Genomic DNA, 18,454 nt, shown 5'->3' on the forward strand with positions numbered 1-18,454 from the left:
GTAAATCTTGTGGGATTCTTACAGTCATTAGCCTTTTCCACAAAACAGGCTCTTAACTTTCTACAGATTAAAAAAGATATATAATTTTCCCAATATGCTGCGGTTTGAATTTTTGAGACTAGAAAGCCTGATGACTTCTTGGGACTTCTGCTCAATTAGGACTTCACCCTATCAAGCCCATGCCAACAATGGTTCTGGACATCAGTACACAACCTCCTTTCAGTGAAAGTGAAATTCGTGAAAGTTTACATTCACTTTAAGGTTATCATCATTCCTTGGACACCGCTCATATCCCTATTCCATGTCCTTCCTCACTCATCATTTTTGCCTTATACTCGTCACAGCTGCCAAGCTCTTTGTTGCCGGGGGGGGGGGGGGGGGATTCAGCAGTTCCTCCTTTCAACTTCCACCTTTGTACAACCTGGAATATCTGCAAATGATGAAATGTGGTGTTGCTGTCACTGGCAATAGGGTGACCCACTTCAATGCTCTCTGGGCTATGTGGCCTTAGTGCCACAATAAGTTGCAATATACTACTGATCTCTTTGGAGTTAAAGTAGTGTGCATTACTGGGATGGACGGAGGAGGTGGAAGAGATACAGAGAACTCAGAAAAGAAGCAAAATGGTTTTCCTTTTTCCACCTCTATTTTTTTTCTTTTCCCTCACTCATATTTTCTGAAGCCTTCCTGCCTCCTATACACGTTTCCTTTTATCTCATTGCCACGCAGAAAGCTCTATTTTACAAGCCCAATATCTCCCCCTCTTATTTGCTTGTCTCATCTTTATTCTCTTCTAACTGAATTGGGCGACCAAGTGTAAATATTATCAGACTTATTGGTCTTATTGTAGTGAATATCCCTTCTAAAGACTTCTGGGTTGTTGTTATTCTTAACAACCAAAAAATTAAAGTTTGTATGAGAAATTACTGAAAAGTGAAGTTCCTTTCTGCTAAGGGTTTACTGCAGAATTAGTGGTCCAAGTGAGGCTACTTCACTAACTGATAGGAAATGTCTGCTTCAATAAGTATGGTTACACCAAAAACTTAAGTTAGGCCTCTGGTCTGTTTAGGTTTATACCAGAAACACTGCACATTTTTTTTTAGTATATATGATGATTCTACACACATATAAGTTATGTGTGTCTTTTGTTTGGCTATAATTACATGTATTGCTATTGTTGCAATTGATATGTGCCTCAATAAAAAAGACAATAGAAAAATGTGATTCATTCATGAATCTAGATGGTGGGAAAGAAAAAAAAAACCTGGGTGGTTGTTTTTTTCAGAGGATATGAAAATGCAAACATATTTGTAGCTGAGGCTTAAAAGGACATGAAAGTCAAAATTAAACTTTTTAATTGTTCAGATAGAGCAGACAATTTTCAATTTACTTCTAATGTCAAATGTACTTCTTTCTCTTGGTATCCTTTGTTGAAAAGCATACATTGGTGTGCTCAGGAGCAGCAATGCACTACTGGGAGCAAGCTTGGGATTGGTGGCTACATATGCTTCATGTCATTGGCTTAACAGATGTGTTTAGCTAGCTCCCAGTAGTGCGTTGCTACTGTGGAGTGGACTATAATTATGTGTTTAATTTCTTTACAGGGGTTAAACACATAGTTATATCCAAGCAACAGTGCAATAATAAAATGGTAGACCGTTGTTTTTTTATGCTTTTATCCATGTGCTAAATGGTCTGATTAGATATATCAAGCTGTGCAAATTCACTTTGTTTTTCAGGTAGGAGCTCCCTCTGTGCGTGATTATGACACATTTGTTTGGACAGTGCCTCCTGAGAACTGTGGAGAAAGTTTGGCATCTCAGTGCAGTGTGCAGTTTCAAGGTTTGATTTATTAAAAGCAGTAAAACATAGTTATCAGTTATTATTGAAGAAAACATTATTTAACAATGAGATAAATTCATTTTAGCTCTTTATTAAATCTTTATTTGATATTGTCATGTATGTGGATATCCTCTTCAAACATCATTTGGGTATACATTTTCAAAACCATTATAACACTATAAGCCAGATTACAATTGGAGTGGTATTTAAAAAGATATAGATATATAAATCAGAATATCTATTTAAAAATACATAGAGCATATTCCCCTATTTGATGAACATTGGAATGTAAAATATTTACAGTAAATACACAGTAAAACAATTTATTAAAGGGACAGTATACTGTAAACGTGTTTTTCCTTTACCGGTAATGTGTTTCCAATTACTTTTTTTACCAGCTGCGGAATATAAAATGTATGAGATTTGCTTTTTAAGGTTTATTAGTGTATATGAATTAGCTGATTTTGTGTTTTGAAGCCACAACCTAATAAAATGGGTTGAGCTTGAAGGTATAATCAGATCTTATTACTTTATCACATTATATACATATACATGCTTCTTTATCTTATATCTGTCCGTATAACAAAGACCAATACTTGGAGAGAACAATGGGAAATTAACATTTTATTACCCTATCACCTCTATACCCCTTTGGGAGTGTTATTTCTTCTGCTGGCTGTGTTTACACAGCTTATCTATAGCTTGGAGCTAAGGCCGGAAACTTTCAGAATAGGTGGGCATACCCCAGGCTATTTCAAATGCCAATATAAAGGTAAAGGAAATACCTTTAAAAAATTTAATAAACTCCAGCAGGTAAAGTGGATAATTGGGAACAAATTAAAGGGGAGACATTTTTTGAGTAAACTGTCCTTTTAAATATTAATATTGCATAAATATGTTTTTACATGTTTCAGCTACTTAACTGTAATGCACTTATATATATGAATATATTTGTGTTTTTGTATGTGTATATGTCTGTAAATACATATACACACATATAAATACACATGTACACACAGTTAAACTTGTATATATACATACATATTATGTATATGTATGTCTCTCTATGTTAAATGTCTTTGAGCCCTTATAACTTTTGTGTGCAATGTTTTTTATAAATCATTTTTATTAGATTTTGAAAAATTTCCCCAGCATCAAATTGCAGCTAATTTGAATACTTTTAAGAAGGCACCACAGTGCACACTAAAGAGATGTTCTAAAACTAAAAAAATGTAATCCAAAGCAAGACCAGACAGACCAAGCAACCATACCATCATAAGACCAATACTGTATATCAATCTGACATCATTATGGAAAAGAACAGCATCTGCATCCACAATTTAAAGGGACATTCCAGCCAAAATTAGAGTTCACCTGAATGAATTTCAGTTTTAAATAGAAGGATTTTTGTAATATACTTGTATTAGCAAAAATTCTTATAATAAAAACTAAATCTGTTTTAAATGTATATTTAAGTTTGCAGTCTGCACCAGCATTTTAAACACAGCACTGGCTCAGAGAGCCTAAAGTGTTTGTACCATCTTTTAATTACTCAATTTGTTCATTGCTGACATGATAAAAGCGCCCACTGACACTCTGAGCAGCTGCAGTATGTAAAATGCTGGTGCACTGAGAATATCCAGCTATGCTTCACATGCACATGCAGAGAAAAATGTTAACTTTTTCTAGAAGCATTTTTGCCAATACATGTATATTGCAGATGTTTTTATTCTAAGATGTAATTCATCTATGTGCATTTCATTTTTAAATGTTGACCGGAATGTCCTTTTAAGCCCAACTGAACCAGGAATGTCCTACCCCAGTAAGCAAATGCATAGTCAAAAGACTGAGTAAGGCCTTCTTGGTAAAACATTTTTTTTTTTAAATTAATAAAAACAAATGTACATGTTTAGTGTGGGGCAAACAATACATACATTTCACAGTGGAAAACTGTAAAGCATCCTGTTTTTTTGACAAATATTTTTTTATAAATGTTTGGTTGCAGTCACAAAGTTCATGTGAGAAGACACCTGCATGAGATTCTAACATCACAGTGTTTAAAATCTATAAATAAATATGGTATAGGAATATATACAGATGCTTGGCCTTTTTAGGAGGCGGTGACTTCCATAAGATTACACACATTTTGACATAAGAAAAGTACCACTATATTCTGCAGACGTATGTCATCACTTCTCGCTTAAAGTTATGTGACATAGAAATCATTTTCCAGTAGGACACACATCAAACCTGTGCCAGGTGTATCAGAAGTCCAATGTGTGCTGGTTTGCATGGTTCTCAACCCCATTGTAAAATACTCTTCTCCATTTTCAACTCTCTTCTTTACCCACCTGCACCACCCCCCTCATCTGCGTTCAGTGCTCAAGACCTGGCTGACTACTTTTTCAATAAAACAGTTACCATCCGAAGAAACATCTCAACACAAACCTGCAGTCTCCCAACTTTGCTCCCAGTCACCCCCTCTGCCGCTCTATGCACCCTCCTCCCAACCACTGAGAGTGAAGTGGCTTCCCTATTGTCTTCCTCACTACCTACCCACTTGACCCTTTTCCTTCACATCTAATACCTTCTCTGTCTCCCACCCTCACTCTGGCTCTTACCCACATATTCAATCTATCCCTTTCTACCGGCTCATTCCCTGGCTCCTTCAAACATGCAAAGGTCACCCCCATCCTCAAAAAACCCTCCCTTGACCCTAACTCTCCTGAAAACTACCGCCCAATATCACTGCTCCCGCTAGCTTAAAAAATAATTGAAAAACTAGTTTTCGATCACCTAACCCACTTCCTGTCCTCCAACTCACTGCTCGACCCCCTGCAATCCGTCCCCAACACTCAACTGAGACTGCCCTCACCAAGGTTACTAACAATCTCCTTTCTGCTAAAAACAAAGGCTACTACTCTATACTCATCTTACTTAACCTCTCTGCTGCCTTTGACACTGTTGGCCATCCCCTTCTACGGACTCTCAGCTCTCTTGGGCTCTGTGACACTGCCCTCTCCTGGATTCACTCTTATCCCTCTAACAGATCCTTCTCCATCTCTTTTGCTGGTGACTCCTCCTCTCCATTGCCTCTGTCGGAGTACCTCAAGGCTCTGTCCTGGGTCCTCTACTCTTCTCTATTTACACTTCTTCACTGGGTAAACTTATCAACAGCTATGGCTTCAACTACCACCTCTATGCTGATAATACCCAGATCTACCTTTCCCCCCCTACACTCTCTCCTTCTGTCAATTCTCACATCAGCGACTGCTTATCTGGCATTTCCTCCTCGATGGCCTCTCACCACCTAAAAATAAACATGTCCAAGACCGAACTACTTCTAACCCCTCCCCCACTCTAACTCTACTACAGTTTCTAATTTTTCCATCACTGTTGGCGGCACCACTATCTCCCCATCACCCCAAGTCCGCTGCCTCGGAGTCACGCTTGACTCAAATCTGTCCTTCATTCCCCACATCCAACTGCTCTCTTCATCCTGCCGCAACCACCTACACAATATCTCCAAAATTCGTCCCTTTCTGAGTGACAAAACTACTAAACTGCTAATCCACTCCCTGATAATTTCCCGACTTGACTACTGTAATAACTTGCTAATGGGCCTGCCTCTCTCTCCTTAAATCCATCCTAAATGCATCTGCCAGGCTAATCCACCTCTCTCGATGCTCCGTTTCTGCTGCACCTCTCTGTGAGTCCCTTTGCTGGCTCCCCATTCACAGCAGAATTAAATTCAAAATTCTCACCCTGACCTACAAAGCCCTCACCAATGCTGTCCCACCCTACCTGTCCTTACTCATCAACAAATATACTCCATCCCACCCCCTAAGATCCAACATTGACTTGCTCCTTGCGTCCTCTACCATCACCTCCTCTCATGCTAGACTACAGGACTTCTCTCGTGCGGCACCAACCCTCTGGAGCGCACTTCCTCGAGCCGTCAGACTCTCTCCGAACCTCTCGTCCTTTAAACGTTCCCTAAAGACCTTTTTGTTCAGGGAAGCCTATCACCCGACTCATTAACAAATGAACTTCACTAACCTAACAGTTTCCCTAATCTATCTCCTCACTAATATCATTCTTACCTTTGCAGTCCCCAACTGCTGTTTCCCATCCTTCCCATCTAGATTTTAAGTTCCCATGGGAATAGGGCCCTCAATTCCCCCTGTATTTGTCTTTAAAATTTTGTCTTTTATTGTATTGTTTCTCCATTGTACTTTTATCCTTGTACCCATGGCCAGTGCTGCAGAATCTGTTGACGCTTTATAAATAAAGAATAATAATAATAATAATTGTACATCTTTCATAATATTTAAAAATGAAAAAGGCTAAACACACTGTGGCATCTCTAGAAACTCTTTAGTATGCACTAGAGTGTTAGAATAATGTGGTTTGAGAATTACTGTATATTTTGGCAGAAACGCTGACATAAAAGCAAATTGTGGTAGTGGACCCAGACCCTACTCCTGTATTTTAGATGTAAATTGTTTAAAATTGCTGTAATGCAAACAAAAATAATTTGTTGAAATAAGATGCTACAGCCATAATACTGTGACATACCAAGGAAATGAAAGAGAAGCTACAAGAAGTCACACCAGGATATTATTTGGAATAATGCTGGTGTTTAGGAACCAAATTCTTTAAAAAAAGGTTATATAAGGCTTCATTCTAGTGTTCTTCAGGCAGTTTTTTTGCAGTGCAATATGCTATTTTCCAAACCAAAGCCATTTCATTTCATTTTTTTGCATTGAAAACCATCACATTTTGTATGCCAGTTGGACAACATATTTGCACATCAGTCTTCTTATATTTTAGATCTTTTTCATTAAACAACCATCACCTTTTAACATTCTGGTCTGTTTCATGGGTGTACCTTGGGTTTATGCACGATTGCTCTCACTCATGTTTAATTTACACTTGTTCTGCTTATTTTATTTGTGACATTTTAAATAATGTACTCCTGTGTAGTTCTATATGTATATAAATAGTCCTATAAGCAGATACCAAACGCAACTATTCAAAATCAGTTGAATGTGGTCATATTTACTGAAAATACAAATTCTATGTCACAAAAGCTGAGGAACATAGCGGAATAAATATAAGAAGTAGAAAAAAACAATAATTTAAAATTAAAAGTAATATCAGTTAAAGGGATAGTAAAATTTAAAATGTCATGATTCAGAGAGGCCATATAGATGTAAATAATTTTCAATTTGACTTCTATTATCTAATTTGCTTTGTTCTCTTGGTATACTTTGGTAAGAAAAAAACATACCTAGTTAGGCACAGGAGTAGCTAGGCACTACTGTGAGCTAGCTGCTGATTGGTTGTTGCACATATATGCCTCTTGTCAACGGCTCACCCAATATGTTTAGGTAGCTCCAAGTTGTGCATTCCTGCTTCTTCAGCAAAGGATGCCAGGAGAAGCAAATTTGATAATAGAAGTAGGTTAAACACTTGTATAAAATTGTATGGTCTATCTAAATAATGAAAGAAACATTTTGGTTGTAATTTCCCTTTAAGGTACAGATACAAAAACATAATAGGAAAGTTAATGATGACTGAGAATGTCTAAAATTGAAATTTGCATAGAAGCAAACAGTGTTGTATTTGTTACACGCATATGACCTATTAAACAGTGGCATGGTTTATTTTTGTTCGTTTTGTTGACCAATAAAGTGTATATTTTGCATTACTAAATGTAATTGTCCTAATTATTATACTACAGCACACTAAATGAAGTATGCTTCTTACCACAACAGCATATTATCTTCCACGGCCTGGGGATCAGCAGTACCATTTTCGTTACGTGGATCGGCATGGTACTGTGAGAGGACACAGTGAAGCCTTTGTTTTTAGTGAGCCGTTACCTATGGAGGATATGGTTACTTTGGAAGATGAAGAAGCTTCTCTGGACATGCTTTTAGTTATTCCCAAAGCCACTTTCCTACAGGTACTAAAGCAATGTGTGTTTTTCTTTTCATGTGCATGGCAACAATAATGATACCACCATATTGATGACTGTGTTACCAATATTTAATCATTTTAAATAATTTAAATGTATTTATTACAGCTGTTCATAGAGCATTTTGGAGTAGGTTTAAAGGGACAGTATACTATAAAATTGTTTTTCCCTTAATGTGTTTCCAATTACTTTTTTTACCAGCTACAGAGTATAAAATGTATGAGATTTGTTTTTTAAGGCTTATTTGTGTATATGAAATAACTGATTTTGTGCTTTGAAGCCACAACCTAATAAAATGGGTTGAGCTTGTAGGTATAATCAGATCTTATTAATTTATCACATTGTGTAAATATACCTGCTTCTTTATCTTGTATCTGTCCATAAACCAATCACCAATACTTGGAGAGAACAATGGAAAATTAACATTGTATTACCTTATCTCTTCTATAACCCACTGGGAGTAAAATTTCTTCTACTGACTGTGTTATCACAGCTTGGCCTTGAGACCAAAAACTTTCAGGATGGGTGGGGATACCACAGGCAAAATAAACTATTTCAAATGCCAATATAAAGCTAATGAAAATACTTGTAAACAATTTAATATACTTGGGCTGGTAAAGTGGATCATTGGGAACAAATTAAAGGGGAGAAAAATGTTGGGTAAACTGTCCCTTTAAGTTCCGTTTTAACACTTAGGATGGTATTGCTATGCCACTGTTTGGCTTTTTCTGTCCTGAAGTTAAATTGCGGTACTGTTCTGTTCATAAGACTTGTTTGTTTTATAAAAATAGATGGATAAAGGATGATCTGTTACAGCACTTGAAAAATAATTTCACACAGTGTATCAAAAAACAAAACAATAAATTTTATATGGGGGGAGGGAAGAGACTTTATATACAACTGTGTGTGACTTTTGGAGTTTTTCAGTTTAACATTTTGCATTAATCTATTTATTTGTCCCGTCATTTCCTGTAACTATATGTGCATTATTTATACCAAAGACATATCTGTAAACATATATTTTGCAAATATTGATTACTACAAAAATAGTATTCCTTCATTGTGTAAAATAAATTCTACAATCATTATCAAAATGTAGATGTAAGTTTCTTCTTTATATATAGGGTTTTTGCAAATGTGTACTTTAGTAATTCTGATGATGTGGGTACATTATTTTGTCCTGAGTACTGTTATTTAAAGCTAAAATAAGATAAAAACAAGGGCGCCACATGGCCTAGTACAGTCTTTATATAGTAGTCAAGGCAAATGTAAAAATAGCATTCAATTTATGAATGGACCTCCACGTGCTCTATGCACAAACTGGAACTTCACAACTGTGGGCCAGTCTGCTGGTCATCGAGGAAGTTATGTTTTGATACTATGAAACGCGTTTGACCTAGCTTGACCTGAGCTGCCTGATTTTCCTCATATGTTTGCCGTTTATCTGCAAATGATGGAATTGAAGTATTGAAGCATTGAATAAAGAATAGTTGACGCTCTGAGTGCCATATATTTTTCTCATCTATACTGGGTGCGCTGATTGTTGCTGCCCAGTCTGCTGGGCGGCAGTGAAGTCCCAGCTTGTGCATAGAGCACCTGGAGGTGTGCGTCTAAAGTGAATGCCATTTTTACATTTGCATTTACTACTATATAAAGACTGTGCTAGGCAATGTGGCGCCCTTGTTTTCATCTTATTTTAGCTTTAAATAACAGTACTCAACACAAAATAATGTACCCACATCATCAGAATTGCTAAAGTACACATTTGGAAAACCCTTGTTTTTATCTTATTTCAGCGTGCACATGAATGTGGTGGGCCAACACTTCTCACAAGTTGCTGCCTGAGTACTATCAATCTATTTGGAGACTGTGAAATATTGTATGGACTGACTTAGTATGTAATAGTTAAAAGGTTCATTTTTTTTATTTTTCATTTGTCAGAGAGCCTCCTATTTATATACACAACTTTGTTTGAGGTATAATCTGTTTATTTAAAGGTACATGAAAAACAAACTTTTTCTTTCATGATTCAGAGTGAGCATGTGCTTTTAAACAACTTTCCATTTTAATTTTATTATTTAATTAGTTTTGTTCTCTTTGTATTCTTTGTTGAAAAGGATACATAGGTAGGCTCACAAGCTGCTGATTGGAGGCTGCACATATATGACTCATGTTATTGGCTCACCCAATGCATTCAGTTAGCTCCCAGTAGTGCATTGCTGCTTATTCAACGAAGGACGTACCAAGAGAATGAAGCAAATTTGATAATATAATTATTTTATAGTAATTAATTAATAGAAAATTGTTTAAAATTGTATTTTCTATCTGTTGTGTCTATAATGTTGTGTTTCATGTCCCTTTAATGTTGATATACTATTATGGTGGTTTGTAATATGCATTTTAAATGAGGTATCTACAAGTGTGCCACTTATCAAACTTAAAAAACACACACAGAGAGGTTGATACTTCTTACCTACATATAAATCAATGTCTTCACACTTTTAGTAAAACTATATTTAGCTTTAGTTGGTATATGACCTATGCAGTAGGTAGAAACTTCTCCCAAAACATTGAAGGAATTGAGCTCCCTATTTATCCCTCACCTTCTTACTTCCTTCCAAACAAGAAGCAGTTTGGAGAGAAGAAGGAAAAGGAATTTGAGAGGACAGACCAGGTAAATAGCAAAATGAATGACAGGGCAGGCATTCATATAGCTCCTCTATTAGTTTGCAAAAGTTAATTAATTGGTAAGTATACATTTGGTTTTCTCTGATACACTTGTAGAACCAAATTCTGTACTGGTAGGTCTGTATCAAATTTACCCATTTCAATTTGAATACCTCTATCTATATTTGAGGAATTAATGTCTGAAAATTCCCTCCTACCTATTGCTGCTTGTACTAAACCAAGAAGATTGAATCAGTAGAATTTTGTGAAAGTATACAAGAAAACCAGGAAACAGCCTTGCATAGCAAGCCAGTGAAGTCGGCCAAATGAGTCCATGCTTAAAATATACCAGCTTCTAGTTAAGCAACAGCAAAGCAAATCCAACTCGTCAATGAAAGTTGGGAAGATCACTGACCCTTTCTGTTACTGTGTACAAACCTTGGCTGGTTAATATAATTATATGTAGACATATTCAGGCCCATTTATCAAGCTCCGTATGGAGCTTGAAGGGCCGTGTTTCTGGCGAGTCTTCAGACTCGCCAGAAACACAAGTTATGAAGCAGCGGTCTAAAGACCGCTGCTTCATAACCCTGTCCGCCTGCTCTGAGCAGGCGGACAGGAACCGCCGGAAATCAACCCGATCGAATACGATCGGGTTGATTGACAGCTCCCTGCTGGCGGCCGATTGGCCGCGAGTCAGCAGGGGGCGGCGTTGCACCAGCAGCTCTTGTGAGCTGCTGGTGCAATGTTAAATGTGGAGAGCGTATTGCTCTCCGCATTTAGCGAGGTCTTGCGGACCTGATCCGCAGTGTCGGATCAGGTCCGCAAGCCCTTTGATAAATGGGCCCCATTGACTTATAGTGACCACTTCCCTAAGGTAATTCCAAAATGTCTCCAACCATAAAGAGCGGTATCTAAAAAAAAAATGTTCATCTGGGCAGAAGAAAAATTTTCTGAGGAGTGTCTACATTTTATTAGCCAGCAGCTAAGGAGTAGCCTTACCTGAAGAGGAATTCTTGAAGGTTTGTCTAGAGAAACATGGTTCTATTGGGCTAAAGAACTAATTTGCAGTGCTCTTATATGCAACTGTGTAGATGGAATTATTGCTAAAGAAGCTGCCTTTAAATCTTTGGCCGTCCTGCTGTCTGTGTCTAGAATTCAAAAGTTAAACAGATATCTACGGTGCTAAATGCGACCCCACAGGCTTTTCCTAAGAGCAAGATCTCTCAACCAGATCTCAGAAAATTGAACCAAATGATAAGCGATGGAAAGCGCTAGTGTTAGCTCCTTAAAAAGGGGCTAATAAGCTGAAGGGAGGATTTATTAGGGTTATTATTATTATCATTTATTTGTATAACGCTGCCAAATTCTGTAGCGCTGGGTACAATGATAGGGGTATACAATGACAAAGATAATAAGACTAAACAAATCTAGTACAGGAGGAAGAGGGCCCTGCTCCGGAGAGCTCACAGTCTATAGGTTTAGGGTGCAGAGACATAAGGTTGGGGTAGCTTGTTACATCGGTTGTATTTGCAGCAGTGAGTCAGGCAGTTCATGTACATGTATTAGTTTGGTTCGGATGCGGGATGGAGGAGAGATGGTAAGCCTCTCTGAAAAGTTGAGTTTTCAAGAATCGTCTGAGGCTATACAAGGTTGGAGACATTCTAATGGAGCGGGGTAGAGAGTTCCAGAGGACAGGAGCAGCACGTGCGAAGTCTTGTAGGCGGGAGTGGGACGTAGAGATAACAGGAGTGTAGAGACGTAGGTCAGAGGTTGATCGAAGAGGACGGGATGGGGAATATTTCACCATAAGAGAGGAAATATAGTTGGGAGTTAGACTGTTGAGTGCTTTGTAGGTTAGGGCTAATACTTTAAATTGTATTCTGGAGTGTATGGGGAGCCAGTGTAGAGACTGGCAGAGCGGAGCAACTGATGTAGATCGTCGACTTAGGTGGATGAGTCTAGCCGAAGCATTCATAATAGATTGGAGGGAGGAGAGGCGGTGTTTTGGAAGGCCATTTAGGAGTAGATTGCAATAATCAATGCGTGACAAAATGAGGGAATGAATAAGTATTTTTGTAGTTTTTTGAGTAAGGAAGGGACGAATTCTTGAAATGTTGCGTAGGTGTGAACGGCAGGATTTGGTAAGCGCTTGTATATGTGGGTTGAATGTGAGTTCTGAGTCTAGTGTGACCCCAAGGCAGCAGACCTGGGGTGAGGTGTTGAGAATAGAGTCTCCAACCATCAGAGAAATGTCAGGTGTTGGTTGTCTCGAAGAGGGGGGTAAGAAGCAGCTCAGTTTTGGACAGATTGAGTTGGAGGTAGTGTGAAGACATCCAAGATACATTTGCAGAGAGGCAGTCAGGAATCTGGTTGAGTAAAGAGGGAGAGATATCAGGAGAGGAAAGATAGATTTGGGTATCATCAGCATATAGGTGGTACTGGAATCCAAAGGAGGCTATTAGTTTTCCAAGGCAGGATGTATAAAGAGAGAAAGGCAAGGGGCCCAAGACAGAGCCTTGTGGTACTACAACTGAGAGAGGCATAGGATCACAAGATATGTTGTTAAACTAAACTGAAAACGAGCTGTTTGAAAGATATGATGCAAACCAGGAGAGGGCTGTGTCTCAGATGCCAACTGAATGTAGTATTTTTTGGAGTAGAGGATGGTCAACTGTGTCAAAAGCTGCGGACAGGTCAAGAAGAATTAGTAAGGAGTAATGGCCTTTTGCTTTAGCTGATAAAAGGTCATTTGTTACTTTAGCAAGAGCGGTTTCTGTTGAGTGTTTAGGGCGGAAACCAGATTGTAGTGGATCAAGTAAGGAGTTAGTTGTGAGAAATTGATTTAGCCGATTATAGACTAGTCGTTCCAATAATTTTGAAGCAAAGGGAAGTAAAGGAGACTGGTCGATAGAGGGGCCAAGCAAGGGCTTTTTTAGGATTGGTATGATTGACGCATGCTTGAATGTGTCAGGAAATGTGCCAGCGGTGAGAGATTGGTTAAAGAGATGAGTTAGGGTAGGGGTTAGTGAAGCAGAGAGAGAGGGAATAAGTTGAGAAGGAATAGGGTCAAGTGGGCAGGTTGTGAGATGAGCCAAGGATAGGAGTGCAGAGACTTCTTCCTCTGTTACAGGAGGGAAGTAACATAGATTTTTGTTAATAGAAGGGCTGGGTAGGATTGCTGGGTTTGAGGGGTGTGAGGTGCAGATCTCTTTTCTAATGGTGTCAATTTTATTTTTGAAGTAATCAGCAATAATTTGAGCAGTGAGGTTGGTAGTGGGCGGGGGGGGGCAGGCGGACGTAGAAGGGAGTTAAAGGTTGAGAACAGTTTTCTGGAGTTGGATGCGTGAGATGACACAAGGGAGGAGAAATAGACTTGTTTGGCCAGGCTGAGCGCAGAGTTGTAGGATTTAAGGGTGAATTTATAATGTTGGAAACAGCACAGGTGCGTGATTTCCTCCACTGCCGTTCAGCAGCCGTGAGCATCGCTGAAGATATCTAGTCTGTTTAGTGTGCCACGGTTGCCGTCGAGTGATTGAAGTACGTCAAAGAGTGGAGGGTGCAGTTTTGTCAAGTGTTGATTTTAGTGCCGAAATATACTGTAGAGGTTAAACTGAAGTTTATTGAACAAATGTTAAAAATAGGTAAAAAAAACCTCTATATTAAAATTAAAATATAATCTAAACACATGTGGAGAATATAGTAGATTAAGCAATATCCTAACAGTAAATTGAAACAGATCTATCCACGCTGTAACTATATATCCTGATTAAATCTGTACAGAGATATATCCTATAACGATCCCTTATGGGGATGGATGGTAGCACAGGCTCCTTGCGAGACCAAATGGGTTTACATATAATTGATTAAAATGTCCTAAAAATTAGATCACTGAATTAGAGTGAATGGTGTGCAAGTTAAAAGTGATGAAAGTCTAATACAAAGTTCATACCATAGTGTTCAAAAAAGTTGTCCAAAATGTGAATCCAAGTGATAATAAAAAATCATAAATCACAAGATACAAAAGTTGCAAACATGTGCCAGTGTTCAAATAGGTGTACACCTAAAAAAAAAACACAATATTACTGGTTGAAACCAGTAATATTTTGATTATTTTTCCAGTTATATCAGAAAATACGGATTTAGTTATATACCATTAGAAATACATAGATAGATCATTAAAATGAATGACATTATTGGGAGGTGAACCATCTCCAGTTTAATAAGTTTATATTTGATCAACGTTTCAGCTGTGCTTTATTAGAAGTAGAAAAATAATGATAACTAAAAAAATTTACATTTATTTTTTACTTCTTGCCCCTCCGTCCTCACAGGTCTTTCTGCAGATATATTCCACTCCAAACGATCTTGTATTCATTGAGCTTCTCGAAACTTAGTAAGAGTTAATTCTGTGTACATGGATTGCAGGGAAGCAATGGCATAACAGGGACAGTAAGGTCAAAATTAAACTATCATGATTCAGATAGAACATGCAATGTTCAACAACCTTCCAATTTACTTCTATTATCTAATTTGCTTCATTCTTTTGGTATCCATTGTTAAAATCATACTTAGGTAGGCTCAAGAGCAATGCATTACTGTGAGCTAGCTGCAAGTCATTGGCTTACCCAATAAGTTAAGGGGCAGTTGAAAACTGTTATTGTTTTAAAAGATAGATAATCCCTTTATTACCCATTCTCCAGTTTTACATAACCAATACAGTTATATTAATACACTTTTTACCTCTGTGATTACCTTGTATATAAGCCTCTACAGACAGTTATTTTAACAAACTTGCATTTTAGCCAATCAGTGCTGTCTCCTATAACTCCACAGGGTGAGCATAATGTTATCTATATGACACACACAAACTAGCACTGTCTAACTGTGAAAAACTGTCAAAATGCACTGATATAAGAGGCAGCCTTCAAGGGTTTAGAAATCAGTTTGAGCTTACCTAGGTTTAGCTTTCAAAAACGAATACCAAAAGAACAAAGCACAATTGATGAAAAAACTAAATTGGAAAGTTGTTTCAAATTAAATCAGGAATGTTTAATTTTGACTTGACTGTCCTTTTAACTTAGCTCCCAGAAGAGCATTGCTCTCCTTCAACAGAGGATATCAAGAGAATGAAGTAAATTTTAAATCTGAAAATTGTATGTTCTATCTGAATCATGAAAGAAAGACATTTGGGTTTATGTCCATTTAAGATGTATTTCTCAGCTATGTTTATTTTATAACATTTTTGCTTTGAAGAAGATGCATGATATTTCTGCAGACACAAATTCACAGTTTTCAGAACTACAAAACCAGGAATATGTGATAGAATCTGACAGAAAAAATACCAAAAATAATCTTACAGAAACATCTGGGAGAGTGTGACATTGTGAATGAATTAATGGAATTCATTTATCCAAAAAAACAAACAAAACCATTACAGCCATGAATATATAGGGGCATATGTATCAAGCTCCGAATAGAGCTTGATGCCCCGTGTTTCTGGCTAGCCTGCAGCCTCGCCAGAAACAGCAGTTATGAAGCAGTGGTCACAAAGACCATAAACATCGCCACAATACAACCCGATTGAGTACGATCGGGTTGATTGACACCCCCCTGCTGGAGGCTGATTGGCCGCGAGTCTGCAGAGGGCAGCGTTGCACCAGCAGCTCTTGTGAGCTCTAGGTGCAATGCTGAATACGGCGAGCGTATTGCTCGCCGTATTCAGCGAGGTCTGGCGAACCTGATCCGCAGTGTCGGATCAGGTCCGCCAGACCTTGATACATATTCCCCATGGCCTCATGCTACATAATTATAACGTATCCTTATTTTGGGATGAATCACCTTTGGATTATAATTTACCTTAAATAGAAGCTATATTTTGATATTTTTTTCATCAAAAAAGCATTTTATTTAAAAACAAAATCCTATTTTAATAAAAAAATTTGATTTAAATAAAAAAATTGTGATTTATTTTTTATTTAAAAATGTATTTATTTTTTATTTTTATCTACCCTGTGCCTCTTACATTTTTGTCTATTCCCCCTCAGAATCAGTTGGAACTGTCCCAACAGGAGAAAAATGATCTGATGAGGGTTAGGCTTCAACTGGAGGAAGATGTGAGCACTCTGCAAAAAGCAGTCAAACATCTTGAGGCCACATTGGAATCTTCAGATAAGAAACATGCAACTCTCAGCCAGCAATACCAGGTATGATTTTGTGGCTCTTAATATTTGTAAACTTTGAGCAATAATCCTGTGTATACCCAAAGCTTCTACAACAAATGTCTCGCCTCATGTAACGCCTCACATGGGAGGGTGGTTTGCCTAATTATATCACCGTGAAACAGATTTACTCAATTTAATTTTGTTTATTTAATATGATGGTGGATCTAAAAAATCTATGGCAAAGCTAATTATAAACAATACACTCTTCTGACATCTGATTTAGTACGTTTTTATGTTTGAAGACTTTTAAAATGATGAATACAGTGATGTAATTGTTCTCTTTTTTCCCTTTAGGGAGTTTTTTATTTGTATTTATTTATTTATTGAATAGTTTCTTTGTAATGATTCACTGAATGTCCTCAGAACATAAAATTCTCATTATGTTTGGCATCATGTAATCCATCCTAATATCCAAATTACCAGAGACTTGAAACTATGTTCTGTAAATGGCAAATGCTAACTTACTAGGATATAGAAATACTTCCCAGGCTGCATAGTGGGGACTATAGTGCTGTGGAAGTACTGTACTTTAATTAATTACAAATATATATATATATAAAAGAAAAACATTCCAACTAGCAGTACTTACAGAATGAAGTGCAAACTAATATTTCATAATTATTAGCACTACTTTTATTTTCTATTCCTCTAGTCATCATTATCCAGTGTTAACAAATTATTATTATCAGGTATTTGTAGAGCGCCCACAGGTTCCGCAGCGCTATGAACATGGGTGGTATATAAAACCGATTACAGGGATCAAATGGGTGAAGGGTCCTGCCGAGAGTTGCACGGTTGTAGTCGGCTCTTATGAAAGTGAACTACAAACAGCTGGGCTCATAGGCTTACATGCTATGGGGTTTTAGGGGATAGCAGTGGAGATAGGAAGGTTAGTGTAGGTTATAAGCGTCCCTGAATAGTAGAGTCTTCAGGGAGCACTTGAAGCTTTTAAAATTAGGGGAGATTCTTCTGGAGCGAGGCAGAGAGTTCCATAAGATGGGAGCCAGTCTTGAGAAATCTTGTAGACGGGAATGTGAGGAGGTAACAAGAGAGGAGGAGAGTAGGAGATCATGAGCGGAGCGAAGGGGACGGGAGAGAGAGTATCTGGAGACAGGGTCTGAGATGTAGGGGGGAGCAATGCAATTGACGGCTTTGTGTGTCACAGTGAGAATTTTGTGTTTAATCCTGGAGGCAAGAGGAAGCCAGTGAAGGGATTGGCAGAGAGGTACGGCAGATGAAAAGTGACGTGCAAGGAAGATGAGCCTGGCAGAGACATTCATTATGGATTGTAAAGGAGCTAGGCGGCAGCTAGGGAGACCAGAGAGGATAGAGTTTCAGTAGTCGAGGCGGGAAAGGATGAGAGAGTGGATTAAAATCTTTGTTGTGTCTTGTGTAAGGAAATGTCTAATTTTAGCAATGTTTTTAAGGTGGAAGCGGCAGTGAAAGAAAGATCTGAGTCAAGTGTGACCCCAAGACATTGGGCAAGTGAGGTTGGGGTAATGATGGAGTTGTCAACAGTTATAGAGACATGGGGGGTGGAGATTTTTGAAGAAGGGGGGAAAATAAGGATCTCAGTTTTGGAGAGATTTAGCTTGAGGTAGTGAGAGGACATCCAAGATGAGATATGAGAGAGACAGTTAGTGACACGAGTTAGCAAGGAAAGAGATAAATAATAAGAGAAGTTTCACTAGGCTTAAAGAACCAGATGGACAGCATTTTTTTTCCACATTTTATTTAC

The 18,454-nt window shown here is 38.0% G+C and overlaps 1 protein-coding gene across 1 annotated transcript in view; it reads left to right on the forward strand.

Annotated features, from left to right (window-relative positions):
- Positions 1 to 18,454, forward strand: part of LOC128644273 (calcium-binding and coiled-coil domain-containing protein 1-B-like) — a gene marked incomplete at its 3' end in the record, with an annotated part of 72,512 nt that overhangs the window by 15,108 nt on the left and 38,950 nt on the right. The window contains exons 4-6 of the mRNA XM_053696946.1: positions 1,740 to 1,842; positions 7,623 to 7,813; positions 16,540 to 16,698. Of these exons, the coding sequence (XP_053552921.1) occupies positions 1,740 to 1,842; positions 7,623 to 7,813; positions 16,540 to 16,698 (453 nt within the window). The remainder of the gene's footprint in view (positions 1 to 1,739; positions 1,843 to 7,622; positions 7,814 to 16,539; positions 16,699 to 18,454) is intronic.

The sequence above is a fragment of the Bombina bombina genome, unplaced genomic scaffold (assembly GCF_027579735.1).
Source record: "Bombina bombina isolate aBomBom1 unplaced genomic scaffold, aBomBom1.pri scaffold_620, whole genome shotgun sequence".
Taxonomy (NCBI): domain Eukaryota; kingdom Metazoa; phylum Chordata; class Amphibia; order Anura; family Bombinatoridae; genus Bombina; species Bombina bombina.